Source organism: Mauremys reevesii, linkage group 3 (assembly GCF_016161935.1).
Source record: "Mauremys reevesii isolate NIE-2019 linkage group 3, ASM1616193v1, whole genome shotgun sequence".
Classification (NCBI taxonomy): Eukaryota; Metazoa; Chordata; order Testudines; family Geoemydidae; genus Mauremys; species Mauremys reevesii.
Window position 1 is genome coordinate 70572424 of NC_052625.1, and position 26290 is coordinate 70598713.

General features: G+C 40.0%; 1 protein-coding gene across 3 annotated transcripts in view; it reads left to right on the forward strand.

Moving 5' to 3' along the window:
- The window catches only part of SMYD3 (SET and MYND domain containing 3), a 631978-nt gene that overhangs the window by 119693 nt on the left and 485995 nt on the right, over nucleotides 1-26290 (forward strand). For all 3 annotated transcript variants that reach the window (XR_005596251.1, XM_039530570.1, XM_039530569.1), the window contains exons 3-5: nucleotides 4829-4936; nucleotides 6124-6184; nucleotides 11667-11803. Coding sequence is in view for 2 of the 3 variants with exons in the window: in XM_039530569.1 (XP_039386503.1) it covers nucleotides 4829-4936; nucleotides 6124-6184; nucleotides 11667-11803 (306 nt within the window). In the remaining variant the exon portion in view is untranslated. The remainder of the gene's footprint in view (nucleotides 1-4828; nucleotides 4937-6123; nucleotides 6185-11666; nucleotides 11804-26290) is intronic.

Sequence of the window (26290 nt, forward strand, 5' to 3'; positions counted from 1 at the left end):
CAGAGGAGTGGAAGGGGGGGGGGGGGACATCCAGTGCAGGAGCCTGGGCTGAGTGGGGCTAGAGAATATGGGAGGCAGCATGTTTCTTTCTGAGGCCATGGAGGGCTGGCAGGAGCAGAGGAGTCATGAGGAGAATAGGGTGCTCTCCCTTTGGCTTTCGTTGGTCCTCAGTACCATGTTGTTACTACTGAAAAATCGAAGGCAATTTACCAGGGGAAAAAATCTCTGTTAAGATAGATTTGAGACTTTGGCCACATAACCTTGCCTTGTGCTATTAGTACCCCATTTGGATGTGAGAATGTAAATGCTCTGACTGAAAGCCAAGAAATGTAGAGTTAAGGTGACTTTTCCTACACACAACCACCATATTGGGAGGCAGAGATTTAATGCAGTTGCAACTTTTTCTTGCCAATCTTTGAAGTCTGAATGGCTGTCCTCATTCTAGCATTCCTTCGGTAAAATAAATAATAAACGCATCCACTCTGTGATCAGTTTTGGTTTGACTGCAATGATAAGGAAAAGATGCAATCTTAACATCATTCTAGTGTGAAAACGTATCTCTAAGTTTAGGAGACTGTGACATATGATGCTATGCGATACTGCATATTTCATCTCATTAGTGCTTTATTGGTTGGGAAAGCTATTAATCATTTTGATGTTACCGTTAGCATATCTAAAATCCTATGCAGCATTTATGTTAGGAAATTTTTTTGACAGATAAAGGCTGACTCCAAAGAGCAATTTTAGCTGAAGCTGGATAAAAATGCCAATATAATTATATTGCACAGAATGATGTCTGGACACTTACAAGCATGACCTTGTTTCTTTGGGACAAAAGTAATTCTCAGCAGTAGATATTTAACTTGTATTTGTCAGATACTTAGTGACACTAACTGTATTATAATGTCTAGTTGGGGTCATTTTGTTCACTTGTAGAGTTACAAATAAAGAAATAAGAACAAGGCTCCCATGTGGAAGAAAAAAATATTAACGAATTTATTACTTGAAGGCATAAGAAAGATACTCCAAAGTAAAATAACTGCTACCTGATATTGACACCTTGTTATTTAAAGTTAAAATCATCCATCTGATGCTATTCATAGTGTTCTATTGCTTATAATCATCTGATTACTCACACAGAATGTAAAATTAGATGTTTATTTTCAACCCATCAGTTCACAGATTCCCATGAACTACCACTTCCAGTTCTTGATACACTCTCTGTCCTTCCTTCTGGGGCCATTCATGTAGCCACACAATGGGAATTCTGCAAACAAAAAATACAGTGAAACCTGTCTTAAGGCACTGACCAAAATTGGGTGCTTAATATAGGTCTTAATATAGTGGTAGAGTAGTACTGAACTCAGTAGGCCAGAGGTGAGTCACCTTACACCAGTGTTTGTGTTCTGGGATGTCTCTTACAGCTGAAAGCTGTCTGGGATGGTGGTCTCTTGTAAGAGTTTCATAGTCTTTTATGATAAATTCCCACCGCCGGGGTCTTTGTTCCTGTCATCTGATGGATGAGGATTCCTCCAGCGTTAGAATTTTAAAACTATTAAATCACCTCACCAGAGGGCAGTGTACACCTCCCCCTGCTCAAGCATTATAGCAGCCCTACTTCTTCTGCCCATCATGTCCTATTTTACTGCTGATTGTAGAAGAGCTGTTTCTGCTTCAGACATCATGCAGCCTGATACTGATAGCTGATACGTGACAGAAATTGTTTTTCGCAGTTGGTTGTTTTGTTTCTCCTACTGCCTTTCTGTTGGAAACTAAATTGCCTTGTGGAGCCCTATGTTTGTTTTAACTGTTATCATATCTTTTTGTTAACTGTTTCTTTTCTCCTTTTCACTTTTACACGGACATCTGTAAAGCAGCCCAGTAGCTTCAGACTTTGCTGTGAATGCCAACGTTAGATGTATACAGGCTTAAAAATCTCCAATTCTATCACGCAGACTTTATATGAAACATTAACAAAAATCTGGATTGACTAAAGTAACAAAAGCAAACCGAAGGAATACAAAAACAGCCCAACCTTCCAGCATAACAAGAGACTCGCTTAAAGACTCATTGCTGCTCCTGCTCCCCAATGATTTTAAGGAAGAAGTGCCCCAGTTCTGCGTATGTGCACACCCACCCTACATCCCTTTTCCCCTTCCCCGCCGTGTTCCTCTATCCTGTTAAATCTGTCCATTCAGTAAATAAAAATAAGTCTAGTGAAAGTTGTAAGTTGTTCATTAAGGACCCAGTCTTGCATACACTTACACACAAGCAACTTTACTCTCACGAGTAGCCACATTGATTTCAATAGGACTGCTCATGTAAAAGTAACTCCATATATAAATGTTTGCAATCTCAGGATCTAAAACAGAACATTACTTTTGGTTTCTTTTGATTGTTTCCTATCCCAATGCTTCTAATTTATTGATTTTTGTTCCTATAAAGGGTCAAATATAAATCATTCAGGTTCTTGATTTTCTGATTTATCATTCCTTCTGCTTTTAATTTTCACATTCTTTAAAGCTGTGAGCAGTTAGCATCCCTGCTTTTAAAATCCATTTACTTGCCTACTAATGACTATTAACAAATGAGAAACCTTAATTTTTAAATTGTGATCTTAAAAAGGTTTATAACTTGAATCCTAATGACACCTTGCAAAGATTTCATCAGCCAGATAATAACTGAAGAGAAGAATTAAGTAGTTAAATTAAAGCTGAGTTATTTAATGCCCTAACATAACTGGTGAATACTGATGTGCATTATAGGTCATTAACACTATTGAATGTCTTGGGCCTGATTCTTCTTTCACATTGCGGTAAATCAGGAGTAACTCCACTGAGTCAATGAAATTGTACTGGGAAAAAAAACCCTAGGTAAATGAGAGAAAATCAGGCTCAATTTATTTATCATATAAAAAAAATATTTTAAATAACTTCACTTTTCCTAGTCGCTGAAAGCTCAAGTAACAATGATGGCATTTATACCCTATTATAGTTTACAAAAACAAATAAATAAATAAATAAATCAAAGTTAAAAGAAGGTCATTTACACTGCAATGTCATGCACTCAAAAGTTATGAAATGTTGGATATAAGGTTCCTGTGCAGTTTTAATTCTGCCTCCTTCTGTGTCCATCCTGTGTCTAGAACGAGGCAGGGGTTCTGTGGGAAAAAAATACTATGTGATCATGTAATTCAAGACTGTATCATAATGCACACACAAAGGGGCAGAATTAAAGTTACACAGGCAACTTTAAATGTGGCATTTCATAACGTTCAAGTGCTTGACTTTGCAATCATAATAATGTTTCTTGTAATGTAGTTTTTACATGTAATTTCCTAGGATTTTTTAATGTTAGTTGTCTGCCCCCATTATTGGGGGTTGAACCTTCACTACTGCAGCACAGACTTTATAACTTGAGCTACGCCACTAACTACATCAACTTGCAGTAGAAGAAGGCTGTTTTCCTAGAGGAGAAGATAGGTTGCTGGGGGCATTTTTGGAAGGAGAGTCAGGCCTGACTCTCCTCCCAAGTCCCATGCTATAGCTGTGATCCCAGGTGTTCCATAGGACACTGTGTGCTGCTGCTTGGGCAGTGGCATGGGCCCAGCACTTGAGAATGTTGCTATTCAGTTATTTTGGAAGGCTGACTACAGAAGAGATGCAAAGGAAATGGCGACATGGCATCCCACAGTTTATATTTCAGCAAAACCTGAACTGAAGGTCATGAGACAAAGAAAAGGCAGTTGTCTAGCCCAAGGCAGAGCTACTATGTATAACATGCCTTGTGTGACACTCTGTGCGTTTGGCAAACCTGTCACACATTTGTGCGTCTCAGCTGAGATGTCGTCATGCATCTGGCTGAACTGTGGGATGATTACAAGCAGTTGGGCCTTTTAGTTGCTGGGGGCCACTGTGGTGCTGCTTGTCTTGCTACTGCCAGTGCTGGATGAGGGCAAGAACAAGCAGATAAGAGGCAACAACACAAAGTGTTGGAACCTCATATCAGCCATAGGTTCCCTCACCAGCACCACCACCCAGCTCTCCCCAGCAGAATCCCTTTGTAGACCCAACACGCACCTGCTTTCCCAGGAGCTTCCTGACCCTCAGCAAGACTTGCATCCACTTGCCCCTAGCACCCTATCTACCTCCTAGGAATTACCAGTCCCTCAGTAACCCCAGCATCTACCTACCCTCTGGCAATACCATAACTCCAAGTATCAACAGTTCCAGTAACCACCCACCCAGTTTCCCCCTGCCCCTCCCCTGCTTCCCATTCAGACTCCCTGCCCTTCCCCTGGGGTACCCTCAAATATCTGCCCCTGCCACAGCTGCCAGTTTAACGAAACTTCATACCCTCTTTTTGCTAGGGTGTGTAGACTGTATGCGTAAGTTTATGGTTACACACAAATTATTTATTTGAGTAGCATATAATGTCACACATGGAGCAGAGCAAAACTTGACAGCAATGCTGAGGGCTCCCCCCTTCCCTTACCCGCCCCCTCCCCGCTGAATATCAAAGCCTGTTGCAAACAATGAAGAAATGGTTTTAAAGTGCTGAGTAGCCAAAGTATACTGGTCGCTACCAGTTCCCTCTATCGTCATCTTAGCGTGTGCTCAACGTGCCTCAGGTGGCACGTGACCAGGATTCATCACAGAATTTGGGTTGCTGGTTGGATCATTAGCTTCCCGGGCCCAGGCCAGGTACTGATGGGGAGCACAACATGAACACTGATCCATGCCCCCCCAGCTCCCTCTGTAATCTATATCATTAATGTATTTGTTGGTCTGAAATTAAGTGTATCATCTTTTTTTTTTAAATGTAACAGAAAGAAGCCTGGCAGGAGCACAAGCGAGAATGCAAATGTCTTAAGAGTGTTGAGCCTAACTTTCCTCCTGACTCAGTGAGACTTGTTGGCAGGATTGTTTTTAAACTAGTAAGTGACATTCTGTTAAACATATCCCATTCTACAGTTATACGGAAAGAGTCTTTCTCTCTACATTTTTAATGTAATTAAAGACTAAAAAGCAGAGGTGGCTGGGTGGATGAACAAAATGGAACATGCATTTAGCATTACAAAATCACTGATTAATTCCTAGCAACACTGGAAACATCAGGAAATATGAAAATAAATGTAATTAAGCTCCAGGGGCCTGCTCATGAAACTGTTGCAGAAGAGCAACGTCTGTTGAAGTCAATGGAAGTTTCTCTTATGCAGTGACTATGTAATTGAGTCCCAAAATTCATTCCCTCAGAAATGGAGAGGGAAGAAGATCACTTTGGGCTTGATCCTGCACCATTGAAGTTGATGAGTGTTTTGGCATGGACTTTCGTGGGAGAAGGATCCAAGCCCCTTTTGAGTAGAAGTGAATATACAAGATTTTGCATAAGAATTGAATGCTGGTGGATATTTTCTTTTGGGGTGTACAATACTGTGCTCTGCCGACTTGTTAGCTTAGGCTCTGTTAGATTTTTCTGAACTCACCTGAAAGTTCTGGGCTTACAATCTTTTCACAATGGCGGGTCTCATATAAATCTGCATGGACTAAATGCTATGCTTACTTCAACTACCTATGACTAAGAGGTTGCAAATCAGCAAAGAATGTTGCCTTTTTTTATTGGCCCTAGTCCTAATGCCCTTATTCCCAGACCAAAATATATGTATTTCGTATAGTTTGAGGACTTAAAATATTATTTGTTATATTCTTTTGTACACTGTTATGGATGTATGTTTGGCAATGCTTTTAAAGAGAATATATATATATATATATATAATATAAACACATACTCTTCCTTCCCTTTATATTAATTAGAGTCACATGAAGTGAAAGAAGATTTCTAGTCTTATAAATTGTTCCCTATTAAGGGACACAGGGCTGAAGTAAATTATTAAAGATAAACTGCCAAAGCCAAGAAAATAAATTAGTGGTAAGTGTCATAACAAAAAATAATTCATTTAGTATTTTTATGGTGGTTTATAGCATATGTGACATGAAGAACAAAAGATTTATGTCACTGCTGTTACTTACTTCACGGTAATGAGTAATTCAGTACTTTGGAGATAAAATGTGCTCTATAAATGCTTATTATCATGCATTCATTATTTTTGGTTTTTCCCTTCAGCTTGGACAATCAGCAGCATGTCCTTCTGAGAAACTCTACTCTCTTTCTGATCTTCAGTCAAGTAAGTAATCACCATCCACATGGCTGTAAATGCATAGTACAATTGGTTTGTTTTCTTCTGGCTCGCCCTTCTGAAATTTTGTTCTGTGGAATAAATCGTAAATGAAAAAAATCAAAGTGTAGAAGGGAATGAAAGACCCTCTTTGAACTGCTGAAATTTCTGTGGAAAATTAGGTTACAGTTTTCTACTGCTAGTGTGGGGCCAATTCTTCACTTCTTGCACAACCATTGACTTCAGTTGGACTTTTGCCTGATTTAGAGTATGCACCTTATTTGTTAGGTTTGTTTCTTTAAGATGACATCATATCTGCTAGAACAGGTAGAAATTTCTGAGTGAATCTAGTTTAGAAAAACAAATCCACACACTTTTTGGTCATAAACCCTTTTTACCTATTTTAGTTTGTTGTTAATTTAATATTGTCTTTGTGCATAAAGATTTGACGGAACTTCTAATAAGAGAAAAATGAGACTGTTTGAGGCTCTTATTAAATGTTTGTTTTTCTGAAAATTCAGTGTGAACAGAAAGATCAGATTGTGTTTCCATAAGTTTCAGGTACCCATGGAATGGTTCTGCCTTCTAGTCTTTCAAAGTTAGGCTGCTTCTAAAATAGACAATACTGATCCTTTCAAGTCTTGGATAGCTCAGAGTCTCTATTGGTCTGACTTAAATGGCAAAAAGTACATTTAGTTCAATTTATTGCAGCATAAGAGAAAATTAATAGTAAAGGGGACATTGTGTAGATTAATGTAAACATTTTGCTTGCCTTTTAAAACTGTTCTAATTTGGCAAAGAACCATGGTCTAGATTTTAAGTAACTTCATATATGTATCAGAGTAGCAGCCGTGTTAGTCTGTATCTGCAAAAAAATAAACAGGAGTACTTGTGGCACCTTAAAGACTAACAAATTTATTTAAGCATGAGCTTTCGCGAGCTGTAGCTCACGAAAGCTCATGCTTAAATAAATTTGTTAGTCTTTAAGGTGCCACAAGTACTTCTGTTTTTTTTCCATATATGTAGTGTCACTGAAATATTAAAAAATCCCGAAGACACAACTATTTATTATGCTATTTTTGTTTTTCTGCTGTAGTGCCTGCCATTGTATTCACCTTTTTTGCATAATACAAGGACAAAGGAACATTAGCAAGACAACCAGTTTAAAAGTGATAACTCAGAATTAAAATGGATTCCTTTTATTAGCTAGTAGAATGCACTGCTGGATATTCTTAAATGAAGTGGTTTAGGAATATTCAAAAAGGGATTAGACACTTAGGTGAATAAGAACAGCATTTACAATTACTCTAGTGAGATTACAGGTTAAAAACTATTGATCCTCATGCTTGAGGATATTGCTGGAATCAGTAAGAAATTTCCCTTCGTAATACAGTATTATACAGCTTGCCAGGTGCACCGTGGGCAGTGAGTTTCCTTTGAAGCATTGGATATCCGCTGCTGCTATGGTACAGTCTTACTTTATGGTCTTCATTTCTTGCATATTAACTGGCGGGCAAAGTCTGGTAAGGTATGGAGAACAGTATCTCCTGAGAGATACTGAGAGGCCTGAACTTACCTTGCCTTCATCGAAGTCAGTGGGAATGAGGGGTATTAGGAGCTGAAGTAGCTGAAGGATCAGGCTGAGTGTGAATATATGATACAGAGTCTGTGAACCTCTGCCAGAAAACTTGCAATAAAATTCTAATTTTTAAGAAAATCCAGGCATTGCAGAAAGTATTTGCTGCCTCTCAATGGCTTTAAAAGGCTTGGGGTTTTTTAAGTAACTAGCAATGGGAGGCAAATCTCACAGATACATACATTTACTGTATCATCTGTGTCTGCTCCCAGAGCTTTAGTAGTATGATTTCTGTATGGTCTTAAACTCTGAAGTGCAGCTTGCTCAAAAGCCATAGATACTAGCTGATACTGTTGCTTTCTGGAATGACACCTGGTGAGCTGTGACACTTATGTAGTCTTGTCAAGTTATCTCCTGTGTAAATGTTTACTCTTGCTGTCTTAAAGCTTGCAAATTCAAAGTTTCACCAATATAAAAGAAATTTTTGAGATGGCAAATTAATTGTTGGTGCATATGATTGGGTACTGAGTTTTTTGATGCCCCCTTTTTGAGGGTCCCTCCTTCCAGTTGTACCTTACCTCTTTGTTGCCCACCGAATCAGACAGCGACCTCAGGGATTAAACCCTAGCAGAGGTTTCAGACCCCAAATGGGAGTATCTCCCCAAATGGATGTAATCAGCTACAGCTGAGCCTAGTTAGGCTCCAACCCTTAAAAAGCTTCTCTGAGAGGAAGAGAGAGGGGTTTGCACACCAGGAGTTGGGATGATGAGCTGTGGAGGCATCAGAGTGCTGGCCTGCTTGTTTGAAGTTAAGACTGTTTTTACAAACAGTATTGTTTGTTTGGAGTTCAGACTGCGAAACTGCATGAGCTGAATATGGCTTTAGGCTTTGCTGGTTCAGGTTATTTTGGCTGAAGATGTCCCACAGAAATAAAATAGAAGCCCCAGAGAGGCTTTGTTTTGCTTAAGTGGGGCTGCCTGTAAGCATTCTCATTAGCCACTCATTAGCCTGTCACTTTCCCCAAAAGCAATTGCTCCTCACCCTCATTCTACACCAAAGACCATAACACGCAATTGCAAACTATAGCTTTGTTTTACTGCACCGATGATTATTAAAGTTGGTACGGAACTTCATTACGAGATGAATTTGATATGGAGAGGCATGGTCTGCTCTTCACATCCTCTTTCAGCTACAGGCACAGCTTGTAGACTGTGCCAATGTAGACGGCCCAAAGCAGGTTCTGGGCGTACCATGAGCAACGCTTCTCTTGTAATACGTAAGTAGTCTTGGACGAGTTGTAGCTCTTTTCAAACACCAGGCTTTTATTAGGCAGAGCAACAAGCAATGAACAACACAAGCTGGTTTCTGTCTTTGTTACTGGAGATCCCTCCATTTTCATGAACCCTCAGTACATCACAGAGACATCTAGAGTTTGAGCAGCACAGCTGCAAGTGAATACTTTTACAGAAGTTAATATTTTTGCTGCCATTTTTGTTTGCCACTAGGAGTTGCAAGGGATCTGTATAATGGACTGATAGTACCGCTACTGTAATTTGCCGTCCATCAGATCATTACTTTTCAATACTATTATGTGCTGCCTCTTTGGAATGAGAATTATTTTCTTTGATTTACTATGTGTGTGGTTTATACACCCCCAATGTCACTTCACCAATTTGCTTCTCTCTCTCTCTGTATATATGCATTCTCCTTTGGGAGGAGCAATATATTCCTCCCCCTCCTCTTTTCAAGATCTACTCTGCCAATTTCATAATCACCCAGAATCTGTTGCACACGCTAAATCTGAGATTAATGGTCTGGAATGTCACCTTGATCTTCTGCTGCATTTGCTGTTTCTGTATTACTCTTAATGCATTAGTACTTAAAGGTCTAAAATCGGTGAACTGAACTGCTCCTCTACAGGCTATATCTCTACTGTGGTTAAATTTATCAAGATTCAAATCCAATATTATTCTTTAAAAGTTGTAATGCATGCAGAAAGGAGTATATTTACAACATTGTGTGCAAATATTTTGCTGTCCGCCTCCTGCTAGTGTCAGTAGGAGCTGCATAACAAAATCCCTGTGCATAATTTAGTAAAGTTGTCTCAAACCTTATGTAGCATTGTCTCTCCAAGACTAGGGTCTGACACAGTTAAACACATTTCTAAGCACACAGAATTAAGGTATTTACAAGTTATGTTTCACTTTGATTTTTACCTTTGGTCTCATGATGAGTTGGGAAAAACAAAGTTCCTGATCATTTGCCATTAAATATCTCATGGGACTTTTTTGCAAGAATTGCTGGTGTCCTGGATAAATTCCAATTTGAGTAATTACATTCTGCTTCAACCTCTCTCAGTTTTCCCTGAAGTTTCAGTTGGATGCAATATTCTTGTTCACATCTGTCCTAAACTGTAGTGTCCCTCTGCACTGGGCTGTTAAATTATTGTGGCGTTCTTTCACAGAGTTGGTTTCCTTTCAGTGGTGGGGGGTGAAGTGAATCCGGTCTGTCCGTCTTCATAATAAATAATAATATTCTGTAATGTGCATTTGGATTATTTGGAATTGATGGTGTTTTATAAATGCAAAGTATTATGATCTTTTATAAAACTTGAAGGAAAAAACAGTCTAATGGTCTATTGAGGCCACGCAGCATATAGATAAAACTGGTCCTATTTGGAAGGGTTTAGCACAAGTGTATGTGTTGAGACAATGCTATGATAGTGGCAATTTGTTGGTCTATGATCATGTGAGGTTGGAAGAGTCTGTTTTTGGAGGTATAATGGAGTGAGTAGAATGCCAAAGCACTCTCTCTTTTGGATGATTAATTTTGTGTTTTTGGTGATGGAATCTATATTAATTTATTTTACTCCAACTCCCTATCTATTCTACATGTGTAATATTGCTAATTTTCTCCAATAAATGCCTGCCAAATTATGGTTGTGATTTCAGTGGATTTTGATTCGACCACCTCTTATGAAAGTCATTTCTATTCCCTAGTGCAGCTCAACATTTAAAATAATAGAATCAAGTTGACCCTTGATGCAGGTGGGTGCAACTTCACTGGAGTTTTGCTTGTTCTGCCAGTGTTGAATTTAATCAGTAACATACAATAATAAACTCACTTTCAAACTTTCCTCTTAGTTTTACTCTATGATTGACATTTAAACTCATCACGTTACCTTTCTTTCATTACCCCTTGTTCCCTTCATTATAACTAGACTAAAAGGAAGGAGGAGATTGGGTGGAAGTGTGGCCCAGTGAACTGAGAGGAGATTTGGGTTCTTTTCCCAGCTCTGACATTGATTTGCTCTTTGAAGTTTGGCAATTCACCCAACCTGATTTACAGAGATGCAGCTCCCATTGTCCTCATTTGGAATTGTGATTTTATTATTTAATATCAGAATAATATTTACTTGTATTAGTACTGGTTTTAAATGTCAGCTTTCTTTAACTCAGTCTTTGTGGTATTTTCCCTTTCTATGCGTACCATAGTCTTTGTACCCTGCTTATTCCATTTGTCAGCATAAAGCAATTTGTGACACTTCATATGAAGAAAGTGATATAAAAATGCATCCAGTTGTAAGGAGGATAAAATTGTAGGATAACATGCAAACACATTTTAATTGTAACAAACTTAATTGTCTAATTTAACATATTGTATCTGCTTACACATCTGTTTTATCTTTAGGCTTTTGATCATTCACTCACCATAATGTTTGTGATTTGGAAGTAGCAACTTGATAAACTCTGCTTAGTGATGATATGCAGCTGTCAAAAATAGTGGTATATAATTACTTTCTGTCAAAATTAAAATTGGGATTGGAAATGTCTAGATTGAACTGCTGCCATTGGACTTCTTAAAGATGTTGACAGAAGGTTTTATTCATGCTTTGCTGTATTTTTTTCCCCTAAGATATTGAAGAGTTAAGTGAAGAAATGAAAGAGGGTCTCAGGCACCTGGCACAGACATTGCAGCTTTATTTGAGAGTGGAGATCCAGGATACTTTTCAGCTGCTACCTGCAATAGACATTTTTCAGATCTTCGCAAAAGTAAGTGTTAAAACTGATTCCTGACAACTCTATAAATTATCTACTTCTCTTCTTGATTTATTTTTTGGATGTACAACACATCCAGAAAGCTTTCTGAAAATGCAGTGATATATGACATAATGTCAGAATGACCAGAAAAGTCTGTTCCACTTCAGTAATTATTTAAGCAAATTCCCATCCCTTGAACAGCAGTTTTTCTTTTGATATGATTGCTACTTAAATTAAAGTAAGGAATTGCATGAAAAGGGAATTTTAAAATGAACATGACATTTTTGGTGTAATTTAATAAAGGACAAAGATTGAAAAATGACTTAAGATGATTAATAAGTCATATCTTTTCCAACTGTCTTGCCTTTTGAAAAAGATGTTAGAGTACACCATACTTTGCTTTATACTTCACAATATTTCTGCAAAACATAATATGCTATATTTGTAGATACATTCATATTTCTGTTTCATCCTTTTCATAACAAGGGTTAACGTGTTCCATATCACTATTACATTCCTCAAATGGTAATTTCAGGTGTCAGAGACGGTAGACATAGATGATCTGGAAGAAGTACTGGAGTTTCATTTCCACATCTACTAAATGTTCAATACATTATGTGCTATATACCATTGACTTTTCCAATACATATTTTGTTGCCTTTGTTCTAGGAAGTTTCATTAAACAATTCCTTTAGAGGTATTGTATATGGAGAATACCTACATTTCTACTTAAGAATTTTAGGTGGTGTTTTTTTTTTCTGATTGGCTGCTAGCACGTTCACATATACTCCAGCACGACTGATCTCTCTCTCTCTCACCTTCACATACACATGTCGTGTTTAACTGTTTTTACATTATGATGTGACCCAAATAACCCTTAGACTTTTTTAGTCTTGTAAAAGGGAGAGTCTCTTAATAGTTGCAGTATATAGGTCTTTTTGGCTGTTTGCATGATGGGTAGGGTGACCAGATGTCCTGATTTTATAGGGACAGTCCCAATTTTGGGGGCTTTTTCTTATATAGGCACCTATTACCCCCCCCCCCCACCCTGTCCCGATTTTTTACACTTGCTATCTGGTCACCCTAATGATGGGTTGAATGTTTTTGCAATGGAAGAAAAATTGAAAGGGAATATGAGCCTCATTATCAAATATATTGTCTAGATTGAATTTTTACAGATTGCTGAATTTGGTGACTAATGTCAATTGCAGCTTTCTCTGGCAGACCATGATTATTACGAAGGTGAAACTTATGGCAATGAAGAAAGCTCACAGAAAGCCCAATGAGTCACTCAAAATCTCTATGTAGTAAGTTTAAGTTCCACTAAGAGGCTTTTGTTGTTTTGTGCAAGCCCTCTATTCTGGTATGAATTTTACCAGGTGAATTTCACTTGAAATATACATATGTATTAATCCTGTAAAGAGAATTGGCATCACCACAAATAAATCTGAGGCTTAGAAGATGAGCCTTGGTTAGTGGAATCAATCAAGTCATAGGTTGCTGTGCTGTGGCCTTGTACATAATAGTAATCCATGAAATAGAGGCTGTAATGATACTGGGCCTGTCCATGTTCTTCCCATGGACTTCTTTCAGAGCAGTATTGGACTTTTGCCTACAAATGAAAAATAATTATTGTAAATCTTTAAAAAAAATTTTTTTTTTGTTTACATAAATAGTGATAGAATACAAAAGAGAGAGATTCTTGTGAAGTAGCTGGAAAATGCAGCCTTTAAAAGATGCACATACCTTTTAATAGGTCCCACTTTTAGTCCTTGGGTAATGACATTGTACTGTCATCTGGCTTCTCCCCTTCAATGCATCCCCTCGTGGCTGGGCATTTGCCTCGGTTTCCATCTGTGTCAGTTTAGAAATGTGGCCTGTAGTGCTCAGCCGCTCTCTGTGGCTCCAGCCCTCCCTCCTCTTTTGGGGTAGTAAGAGGTGAGTGCCAAAGAGTCCTGTAATGGGCCTCCAGTTGGTAGTCTCAGGCCCGATATGTCCCTTTCCCTCCCTTGTCAGGGAAAGAACAAAGGAAATTGAAGCAGGAACAAAAATGAAGTTCAGTAGTCTTATGTTATGACCAATACCCTGGAGCTTCAGCAGACTCTATTCCCTTCCCTGCGAAGAGTGGCGGGGGGATGCAAGTCTGCCCTCTGGGATCTCTGAGTTGGGCAGTCAAGAACTGTTTGCTTACATCTCCTGCTGCCTCCCTGGGCTGCTTGCTATCTCTTGCAGGCATCTTCTGCATGGTAACCTTCCCTTGGATGCTTCTGCCAGGGAATTGGTCTCTGGGCAGATTTCCCCTGTCTGATGCTGTGGAGCTCTTCAGTGATGGCTCCCAGCCTTTCCTGTAGCTGCCCTGCTCCATCTGGGCTGCAGCTTGTTATCCCAGCTGTTGCTAACCAGCCATTTAGCTGCAGCTGGAGAAGAGATCGCTCTCATTATTAACTCTTTAGTGTCTGTTGCCATGTTGGGGTCTATACACCCCATCACACTGACCATCACATTCTTTATAAAATATAAGGTGGCTGAGTGAAATAAATAATTTAAGCCTTTGTAAGATATTAGGAGGATTCTTAATTGTTTATTTAGGACTTTTTTTATATATGCATTTATTCCATGCTTGGCAAAAACTGTGTAGACACTTGATGTTCATAGTTTGGAGAATGAACAAACCACTACAAAAAAATGTAATTTCTATATAATTTCTAGTACTTGGCAAATATTATGCCACCTGTTCCTCTTTTCTGTGTGGTACAGAAAGGAACAAAATGCAGATATAATGGTGAACATATAGAAGTGCATATATAATACAAGTAAGGCAGAAATGACCCTGCTCCTATGTAAGGACAGAACTGCTCCTCCACCACCTGTCCTCCCCTACCGTCTAACGCTATGGAATTCCTTGTACGGGTGTATAGAAGGGAATAGCCACTGCAGCTGGCATGCACCCCTTTGCAGAGCATGGATTCCTTAGCAGAAACTCCTGGGTGACTTAGTGCTGTATTTGTATATTTTTAAATTTAAAGTGCCTAATCTGATTCAAAGAAGGATTAGCTGGATGATGGAAAAGTTCAGATGTATATTAAATAGGAAGCAAGTTTTTTTTTCCAGAAGAGAATATAAACCCTCATGCTTCATGGTTTAACTGAATAAGCTAAGAAACTTTCTCTATGGGCAGATTATTCATCAATTCTCCCCTATAGGTTTTATTGAATCTTCTTCTCAACTGCCAGTTGCTGGCCGCTATTGGATACTGGATACTGGCCTAATTGGGCCAATGGTCTGATCTAGTATGACAGTTCCTACATTCTTACATTCCAGTGTTTCAAATGAGGATTTCTACAATATTTCTTTTCTTCCTTCCAACCTGGACTGAGACTTCATAGAATTGGAGTGAATTTATAATATATTTTCTGGGATTTTTAAAGTTCTGGTTTAGAAAATGAAGACTGGTTGAGTTTGCTTCTAGTTCTTATACATCAGTGTCTTATAGGTCATATGAAAACAAATAGATTGGAAAAAAGCTTTACTAACATTTATGAAACTGGTGCTAAAGGCCTGCAACTACGTGGCTTGATAAACCTGTACTATTTATTAATATATTTATTTTGTATTTGTATTTGTGGCAGTGCCAGGAGCAGGAGCAAATTATTTGTTTCAGTAGCACCTAAAGGTCCCAATTGTGAGTGAGGCCCCATTGAAGCAGGTGCTGTACAAACCCATGACAGAAAAGTGGTCCCTGCCCTGAAGAGCTTTACATTCCGTTAGACAGATGGATACAACACATAGGTACAACAAACAGTAGGTGGGAGGGAATTGCAAGGTAACAATGAGATGCTTATGATCTACTTGGTAAGCAACAGTCATAGCACATCAGCTGCCTAATCACTGTTGATTTTTTTGTAGGCAAAGTGGCAGAGGAGAGTTTTGAGGAGGAATTTGAAGGTGGACAATGTGGTGGCTGTATGGAAGTGAACAGGATCTCCTTCCACTAGTTGAGGCAGTGTGGGAGAAAGCACAAAAGTGCTTGTTTGAAAATTTCCCAGTTGGGTGATGGAGATTTGCATCAGTGGTAGAGCAAAGGCAGGAGTTGCCAGCTCAATATTATGTTAATTAGAGGACATGAAATAGTCAATCGTTCTTGATGTGTACCATAGCAAGTTTGATATGCTATGAGAAAGAAGTGGGTATTCACCCACGAAAGCTCATGCTGCAAAACGTCTGTTAGTCTATAAGGTGCCACAGGATTCTTTGTTGCTTTTATGAGAAATGTAGATATTTTTAATGCAATGTGTCCCTGTTTTAAGAGTGATTTTGTTACCATTGTGCTGAATGTATCTAAGCTACTACTGTTATTTAAATTGTAGTTATTACTGCAGTAGGGGCAATGTACATGCTTTTACTGTCAAATTGCCCAATCTCTGCAGCTGGTGGCTGGAGCTGTGGGCCTCTTGCCTCTCCAGTTTTTGATCCACACATCAGGAGGGCCTCACTCCATTTGAATTTGTTTCTGCTTCCTTGTTCCTTTGCTGCTGTTCCTCCAATTTTATTTTAAGGTTCCCTTCCCGAGCTGGTTTCTGTAATGAAGTGTGGAATATCTATATCTATATAGTTAAAGAAAAGAAGAATAAAAAAAAAAAAAAGAGAACTCCCCAATAGGAACTGAATCCAGAGACCATCCTGGAATAATCTAGTCACTGGCACCACAGCGCTAGCTTGAAACTCTCCCCACTCATGGGGTCTCATTGTGAGGGGACAAAGGAATATAGGGAGCATAGGCTGACCATGCCATCCGCTGTAGTGCTGCTTATGTGGACTCATTACTGAATACAAGTGATGGTGGTTCTAGGAGCATGGAAAGTAGCTGGCACAGACCTACCACTGCTATGATTACTTTCTATCATTTATTAGAAAAACTGGAATTACGGAAAGAAGGAATTTGAATTACTAACTGTATTGACTGGGGACTCACTAGCTAAATCCAACCATACACATTGCATTAAAAACAATATCACACCTCAAATGTAGTTATAATATATACCAATCTTTTTGGGAGGTAGTGTACTGTAATTAATTTCCCTTACATAAATTTATAGTGTACCCAATTTTTAACAGCATGTGATATACCTGCACATATTGTCCTTTCCAGTTAAATTTAAATGTTTAATATTTAATATACCAATCTTTGTCTCGTATATGAGAAGGCAGCCAATGTTCTCAAAACTCTACCTGTGCTACAAGAGATTTCCTGCCACACAGGCTGAATGCCAGTGGAAAAACATTGAATTCTTCCTAAAATCTAACAAGAGGATACTCCTTTCTTGCAGGTGAAATTTTAGGGCTTTAGCACTGTAGATCCTGTGATAAGAAGGTTATGTGGCCCCTTCTCTACAAGAGTGACTTTGAAAGAGACTGGCTGTCATGGCTTATATGCATGGTCACAGAATAAAGAACTACTACATCTAAGTAGTCTCAAGTCCTAAAATTGTTTTCCCCACCTGGTCGAACATTTCTTTAAAGTTCACTAAGTACTCCTTCTTACATTGAACTCCTTTAATTATTTATTTTTTTAACTTTGGATCAATCTTTTAATGGCATGCTACAAAAAAATACAGTCAAAGGTCACTTTCATTCTGATTGATGCTAGAACTTCAAGAAGGAAAATAAGCAGGCAGCAAAACAAAAGAGAAAAACAGTCCTGTAGTGAGATGACTGAATTCCAGACAGCTTCTGGAAAAGTACCAGTCTGATGCAGGTCAAAAGTACTCTCAAGAAGCTAGCTTTAAACAGTCCTCCTTTTCTGATATTTGCTGTGCGTGAAAATTTGTTGCTAACTCAAGGTCTGACTAAAATTAAACACCCTCGTCTAGTCCAAGTAAGCTGACTCAGGCTTGGAGGGCTGTTAAATTGTGGTGTAGATGTTTGGGCTCAGCTCTAGGACCCTATGGTTTTACATCCCTGCAAGCTTGAGTCAGCTGACATGAATTCCAGTTGACATAGGCCAGCCTGGAGTGTTTAATTGCAGCGTAGACATACTCTCAGTTAAATACTCACGACAACTTTAAAACAGCAACTACACTAAGTGTGAAATCCTGGCCCCATTGAAGTCAATGGAAGTTAAGCCACTGACTTCAGTGGAACAAGAATTTTACCCTGTCTGTTTGTTTGTTTCTGTGGGATCAGTTCTAAAGTTTAGCTGCTAGCTTTGGAAAATAGCAGATGTGCTTGATGATATGTTTTAAAACTTGCTTTTATCATGAATATGCAGTTTGCTTTCTTTCTGAAGCTGCCAAACCCTTCCCATGGGTACCATCCTCAGAGCAGGTGTCACGGTTTTGCAGGTTGGTTATTAGATTACCCTGTGCGATCTCTAGTATACTTAAAATAGAGCTTGTCTAATATACACTTGGATGGTGATTTTGTTTAATTTCTGACCCTCAATATTAACCATAGATTTGTGTACAATTAATTACATGATACGACTGTAATTCCATTGAGAAATTTGTATGTCAAGATAAATCTTGAAACCTAGTTTTATGGTTTACCCATGTCACCATAATCTTGAGCTGAAACCAATCCTAGGATCTAATTCTCCAACCCTTCCTGGCTAACGTGGATAATCCCACTAAGTAGTCAGTTGGATTTCTGTGAAGTGAGTATGGGCTGGAGGGTCAAGCCTTTATTGTATACAGTTTTGAGGTATTGGTAGTAATGAAAGCAGCTGCATACATCATTTACCGGAATCTGTAAAACATGGGCCAGATTCAAATCTGGTGTAAGCTCACTGAAAAATTACACCAGGAATGAAACTGGCTCTCAGAAGAGTCCGTATTAGGCCAGATTCAGACCTGGTGGCTTTAGTAAGTTACCCTGCTCACACCAGGTCTGAATTTGGCTCTTAATGTTTGCGAGGTATTCTGAGATTGTGCACCTTTCACCTGAAGTACCAGTGTTTATTTCAAAGTGATTTTAAGTGGTGAGGAAATAGAAATAATTAATATTGGAGTAAACTGAACAAAACCATGACCTTTTTAACGGTCCCCTATTCTCAAATCCTTACATTTATAAAATGTGGGGCCAGATCCTGCTCTTGGCTATACTCCAAAAATCCCTGGATTTATATCAATTGAAATGAGTGCAGTATTTGGCCCATTACTTCTGGTGGGATGGCGTGCAGAGGAGAGAAAACTATTATTCTCATAATGGGCTAAATCCTGCAATTCTTATTCATAGGAAAATTCTGCCCTTGGAAGCATATGGTCTGCTTCTGTTGATTTCAGCAGGAGACTTACACATCTAGGAGCAATGGGGCTATGCATTCCTCTTTATCTGGTAAAAGGTTACTAACAACCAGTCTCCTATCAAATGTTGCCCTACATTTTCCCCTATATTTCAGTATAGACTGATGATAAGAATAAACTTGGAATATTCGAAGTTCTTTTTGCAACCATGTGGAGGGGATGGGGGGGGGGAAAGGAACAGCAAAGAGGAGAAAAGTCCATATAAATTAGAACTTCATAGACATCTTTGAAATGTATCAAGCTAAGTTTTTGTCCACTTTAAATTTTCGAGGTTTATGCCGGACCATGAGGTGAAATAGAGTAAAATTTGTAGGATTTTGTTATATGGGATTCTTCATGCAAAGAGCATTCACTTTTCACTGAAAGATGTTCTGGCTCCTTAGGTAGAGTCTGAGTAGTTGATTTTTAGCTTGGAAAGAACTAAAATGGCTGCCGAGGCAGTCTTCTTTAGCATTGCTTGCTTAAAGTGTATCCTTTAACCCAGTGTTTCCCAAACTTGGGACGCCGCTTGTGTAGGGAAAGCCCTTGGCAGTCCGGGCCAATTTGTTTACCTGCCGCGTCCGCAGGTCTGGCCGATTGTGGCTCCCACTGGCCGCGGTTTGCTGCTCCAGGCCAATGGGAGCTGCGGGAAGCGGCGCGGGCTGAGGGACATACTAGCCGCCGCTTCCCGCAGCTCCCATTGGCCTGCAGCAGCAAACTGTGGCCAGTGCGACCCGCAATCGTCCAGACCTGCAGACTCGGCAGGTAAACAAACTGGCCCGCTAGGGGCTTTCCCTGCACAAGCAGCGTCTCAAGTTTGGGAAACACTGCTTTAACCTATAAATTAAGGAGGCAAAATATATATTGGGAATTGTAAAGGACTGCTCCATCCTGATGTGCCGTCCTCAGGATCCTTTCTTCATTCTTCAAGTCTGAAAGTTTAAATACATTTCAGTGACTTTCTTTTGTTTGGCTTCTTGGAAGGAATTCTTTTCAACATAAATTGAGTCATTGCCAATTTTAAGATTTTTAAATTTGTACAGTTCTGTTTTCATTAAAACAATTTCCAAAAAAATCATTGGTGAGATCCTGTTTATCTGAAGGAATTTTGGCACTACTTTTGCCTATGCAGGAGAGATGGCAGTGGCTTCTCTTGACCCTCACAGTGGGTTGTTGATGGCAGGGGAAGTGAACAGGAATGAGGAATCTTAAGTTGTGATCATCTATTCAGATATTTTTAAGGGCAGAGTGAGTGGGGAAAAAACAGGTTTGATCTTCATGCTCCCTCTCAGTTCTCCCTGCCCCAGATTTCAGAGATTGGTTCTGAGGTTCTGAACCTTCACTTCAGGATGTTCCTTTTAACACCAACATAGATACATGCCTCTTCATTGTGCTGAGGAAAAAGCTCCCAGATTCAGTAATCGTATCAGTGGAGAAGGAACACCCATTTACACCAACAAAGTCAGTAGGACTAATAGGATGAGAAATGTGGGAAAACAATGTAAAGTTACAATTTTATTTTTGTTTTGTTTTTAAAAAGGATGTGGTAGTGTGGGGTGTCTTCTGCTGTTATGAAGTTTCCAGCACTAACTCTACAGATCTCTCTTCAGCCTCCCCATATTTCAAGTGGTCACAGAGCTCTGAAGAGTTTTGGTATGAGAGTGGTATAAGCAGCTGTATGTTTATGAAACAGCTCTGTCAGTGTAACTCAGGCCTAATCTGCAAAACTACTGAGACTCGTGCAGAATTATGTATTGGATTTATGATGTCAATAAATGGCTGTTAGGGACTAGGCTGATGCCAGCTAATTCACTTTTATTTGTATATTAAGGTATTTTAAAAAATAATGCCTCATTCACAGTTGGTTTTTATAATGCTATGCAAATATAATAGCATGTAACTGGAAAAGATCATTACAGCTGAAAAAACATTAAGTTGGGCTAAAAATGCAACAGAAAATTACATCCAAATTAACTCATTTATGCACATCTTTCTACACCTCTTCTACAATCCCTACACTTATAGCATCAGAAGTATTTTAGGAATTTAAAGGAATGTGATATTCCTACCCACTCATTTCACTCAATTTGGCAGGAAAAAACCCAAACAATAAAAAGCAAGCTTGTGTCATCTTCCTGTCCATTGTGAGAGATTTTTTTAATGATCTGCAGTTAGCTTTCATCGACAGATACTGTTAGCTTGTCTGGAAAAGTCTGATTTTGGTTGGTCAGAATGCGAACGTAATGGTGTGTGTGTGTGTGTGTGTGTGTGAAGTCAATGAGAGTTCCATACTGACAGCAGTGTCAGGATCAGACCCAGCGCTAAACTCATTAGCTGTCTTTTTGATCCCCTGAAATATCTTGCTCGGTTACTACCTAATTGACTTTGTCTGTAATCTGACTGGAATTTGACTTCCAGGGTTGACCTTCAGGTTTGTTTACAGACGAGATGAGTCTTTATGAATTATCAATTCTTTAACATTTACCTTTGCTTCTGAGACGTGCTGTCTTGACACTGAGATTGCAGGTAGGGCCAAATCTATTGGCTGGTTACCATACCTTTGCAGTAAATAAAACGAAAAACAAATTAGTGATGGTAACTGCAGCAAGACGAAATGAAATACGGTTAGTTATTTCTGCTGTATAATATCCATGATGTACTTGAATATCCTATCAGATACTATTGCCTATAGATTTTCTGACTTCAGTACTTGTACCTTATTTTTTGTAGACACTTACAGAAACTCTCAACATTTCTGATCACTTCTGCACGGAATAATTGCTGACTACGTTCAGTCTGGTTTGCTAGATGTAATGGCTAGGGGCTGGATGGCTCAGGATAACAATGTGGAACTATTCAACCCTGAGCCATTGCTTTGAAAAAAGCCCAGGGTGACAGTAAACATAAGTCAATGGTCCAGATGCTGTTCTGGCATAAATCCCATTTTGCATTTTATACCTTACTGGGGAGAGGTGTTACTGAGTAGGTGCAGAAAGAAGAGCCAATGGCAGCTTTTAGGGGAGTCATGCTGCAAGGGAGACTGGGGAAGCTGGACTACGCTGTGTGTAGTGATTCATTTCTCTGGCTCTGAAGGGCCATACACCTGCCTCCTTGGCATCCTCCCTGCCCAGCTCTGCCACCCTGGGGCAAGGGGGATTAAGTAAAAAGTCTGAGATTGAAATTGCATCATTTCCTGGGCCTTTTGTTCTTACATATGGGTTTTGAAGATAAGATAATGTTTTACACTTGTGTGGTGCCTTCCATTTGAGGATTCTGGAGCACCTTATAGATTAATGAATAAAACCGCAGGGGGAGAGAGAAATATCGTTGCTCTCATTTGACAGATAGGCAAACTTAAGTCTCAGAGAGAGATGTGAGGGGACTTGCCTAAGGTCACCCAGCAGGTCAGTGGCAGAGCCAGGGATAGAGCCCAACTCTCAGCTCTGCACTCTAATCACAAGGCAATGCTACCTCTTTTACCATGGATGATGTGGCCTTAAGCGAGCATAGAAACAATTGGTGTAGGAATAGCTTGAGTAACAGCCTACATATTAGCTATTTCAGTATGTAACCTCTTAATTTTTCAAGAATTGCTCTGTAGTGCTGCTGTGATTTATGCAATATTTACTTACATTATGTGCTGAGTTTTTTTAATTTAAATCGAGATCCCTGAGGGAGGCAAAGCCACCATGCATCAGCCATAGAAGCAAAGATGTAAATAGATGTTGATAAAATAGTAAAAATGCTAACTGAGACTGGAAAAAATATGGTATCAATAATCTAAAACCATAGTAAGCGCTCCCTTAGGAGTATGCTGCATGCACTTTACCGAATGGAAGCCATATCTTTTCATATAGCTATACTTTGTTTAATCTTGTATGTGACTTTTTCATATTATTTATTTCCATGTATTATCCCAATGATTCACAGCAGGGGAGACAGAATTTTCCATCCCATTGCTCTTAACCTTTTAGCCACAATAGTTATTCTTAGGAACCATGGCATGTTGTACCAGAAAATAATAGAAGCAAATCTTAACCGCTCTCTCAAAATAAGATGTGATTTTCATTGTATCCATGTTTGCTCTGGAGTCTCACAATTAAAGCCTGATGTGGCAAAGACAAGCCTAGAAGCATCCTGTGTTTCAAATTGAGCAGACAGTTGTATAGACAGCATATGGGAGGCTATTGAATGGAGAATACAGACCCCCAGAACTGTAGACCTCACAGTAGAAGGAAAACCAGCAAGTAGAGTGACGTCTTGACATGGAGGCTCTGGACAGCATTTGATTACATGGAAGATTAGCAGTTATTCTCATGCCAGGCAATTGGTAAAATGCTGCAATAGAACATCATGACAGCAGCGTACTGTTGATGGGTAATATCGGTGACATGCCAAAGGACTGTCTGCTTCAGAATCAGTCAGCCATGGCTTCCTACATGAAAAAGTATTTGCTGCTAGTAATCCAGTGGAGGAACTGTTTTCCTCAGCTTTAATCAGTGGTGCAAGAGGAATCCAGTTCTTACCGTTACGGGGGACGACGACAGGGGGGGCACGTGACTCCTCCTGGCCCTGCCCCCAGCCCAGGTCCCCCATGTTCCCTCCGTCCCCTTACCTGGGGATGGGGGGGGACAACTCTGTCGTCCTCCTGCTGTGCCTTCGGAACCACAGCGGCGAAAGGAGCAGAATGTGGGGCCGCTGGTTGGCCCCACACCCACAGCTCCTCCGGCACGGCTCTATCGCCCCAGCCCTCCCACACAGGGTCTCCTCTGTCTGAACAGCAGCCAGCCCTGCCGGAGGACAGGGTTGGGGGTGGGGCAGTACAGCAGCCTCGCCGGAGGAGCTGCCGGCATAGGGCCAGCCAGTGGCCCTAGGTTCTGCTCCTTTCCCCGCTGTGGTTCCCGGGAGAGCCCTGCAGCAGGGAGAGGAGCAGAACGCTGAGAGCTCCTCCAGCAGCTCTACCGCCCCCAGCCTTGTCCTCTGGCGGGGCTGCTGCTGGGAGCTGGAGGAGACCGTGTGTGGAAGGACTGGGGGCAGAGGAGCTGCTGCTGTGGGGCCACCCAGGGGCCCCGCTTTCGGCTGCTGCTCTTTCCGGTGCGCCGTACCAGCTATAAATATCTTTCTGGTACGGTGGACCGGACCGTTCCGCCCTACTTGCACTGCTGACTTCAATTAAAAAATTAAGCAATAAAAGAAATCATAAGGCCACTGTGAACAGAATAGCTTCCTGTCAGAGCTTTGGGCTTTAGAATCTGCGTGACAGGAAAATGGAGTGAATAGCAGTGTATGTTTGGTTTTGGGAAAGCCATAGGGCTAGCAGGTTAGCTTAAAAATGACTTTTCCTGTTTCACCTATATTTTTGCACAGCTCAGCTATTTTAATATGTTTGTGTTTTTTATTGATGCTCACATGATGATGAATGCTTTTTATATAGCATCTTTCATCTCAAAGGTATTGTCATCCTTGTTTTTCAGGTGAGGAAAATGAGGCACAGAAGCTCACATTTAAATCTGGATTAATTCCATTTATTCCAATGTGTTTACATCTAGATTTACACTGGTGTAACTGTGAGAGCCGATCTTGGCCCAGAGAGGTTGTGATTTGCTCAAGGTCACGCAGCAGGTCAGCGGCAGAGCTGGGAGTAGAACGTAGGTCTTCTGACTCCCAGTGCTCTGCCCTATCCATTGTACACACTGTCTTCTCAATAAGAGACATTAGGCATAGAGAGCAGTGTGATGTGAGAATAGAAGAGTTACAAAAAATGAAATAGCAACAAGACCATGGCAGTTAGGCGTGGGGCCCAATTGGTCGTTTTGTTAGTAGAAACTATGCATTTGAGCCCTAAAAAATATTGGCAAGTATTTCTCTAAGGGGAGTAAAATCAGTTTTGATTGAAAACCATAAACCTTGTGAAAGTTAATGTCTTGAATGGCAGGGCCATAAATGTAAAGTATAGCTCACTGTCTGCAGTGGGGCTGTTTCTCCTCTCATATTGTTGTTAATCAGAAGTAATACTATAGAAGTCTTTGGCCTTGTGTACAAAAGGCTTCCCCCCCCCCAACTTCTCACCATTGTTACTATTGGCTTAGTTCCTCCTCTGGTGGTAGCAATGGTAGGAGTGTTAATGTAGGCAAAGTGCCAGTGACCACCAGCTTCTTAAGCACTGTGTTGCACAGACCTGCTCTGAGCTGGGTTAGATGACATAATGCTTAAGAAGTCACTGGCCATCTCGATCCCTGTCTACACTAGCACTCCTACTCCTACAACCAATGGTGCATCCAAACCAGTGGCAGGACCAATTGGAAATATGGGTCAAAAATTCCAGTGTGAATGCCCCATATTTTCAGCATGAAGCTGGTATAAAAGAGATCAGTCAGGCCTGGTGTACCCTTGTAAAGAGCATCAAAAGATGCAATGTGGCTTCATTTGGTAGCAATTTAAAAAGACTTAATTAACGAGGATAAACCTGATATTTTTTGCATTGCCATTTGTAACTCACTTCTGGTTTTCAGTTGAATATATTATTTGTTTTATTTATATATTTATATGTATATGGATACCAATGGAAATATTCTTTTCTTGTTTTCTAATAGAAAATGGGGTAGTGTTGTGTTTTATTGTTTAATTTTTAATCTGGCGTGAATTTTGCATTTTATTTCTGGACACACATGATGACCTTTTTATTTTTTTTTCCTGCTCCCATTGAAGTCCACAGCAAAGCTTTTCCCTGACTTTCAAAGGGAGCGGAATTGGGCATGAGCTCAGTAGTGGCTATTTCTACACATCACAAAATCATTAAAGGGCAGAATGACCTCTCTGCTTCTGCAATGGTCAGTTCCGTGGTATTGTCATCCTTTATTTTGACCCTGAGAAAGATGCTTAGCAGGTTTGGGTTCTCCAGGGAGAGTTGTGGTGGCAGTAGCGGGGATGGCTGCTGGCCATGGCAGCAATTTTCTCAACTATGCAGAGGATTATACAGAGTAAAATCATGTTGATCTGTGTCTAATTTTAGCATCCATTTGCTCAGTATTGTTGCAAATGAAAGATCCTTGTTTTAAAACAAAATAATTCATTGTGCATACATTTGTACTTTCTACTCTAACCTTTAAGAATCCGTAAAGAGGGGTGTCATGGAGTTGGGGGGAGACAAGGCCCTGCGACCCCCAGCTTCCTGTGATTCACTGTGACTCTCAGCCAGGCAGTAGAACAGAAGGTTTAT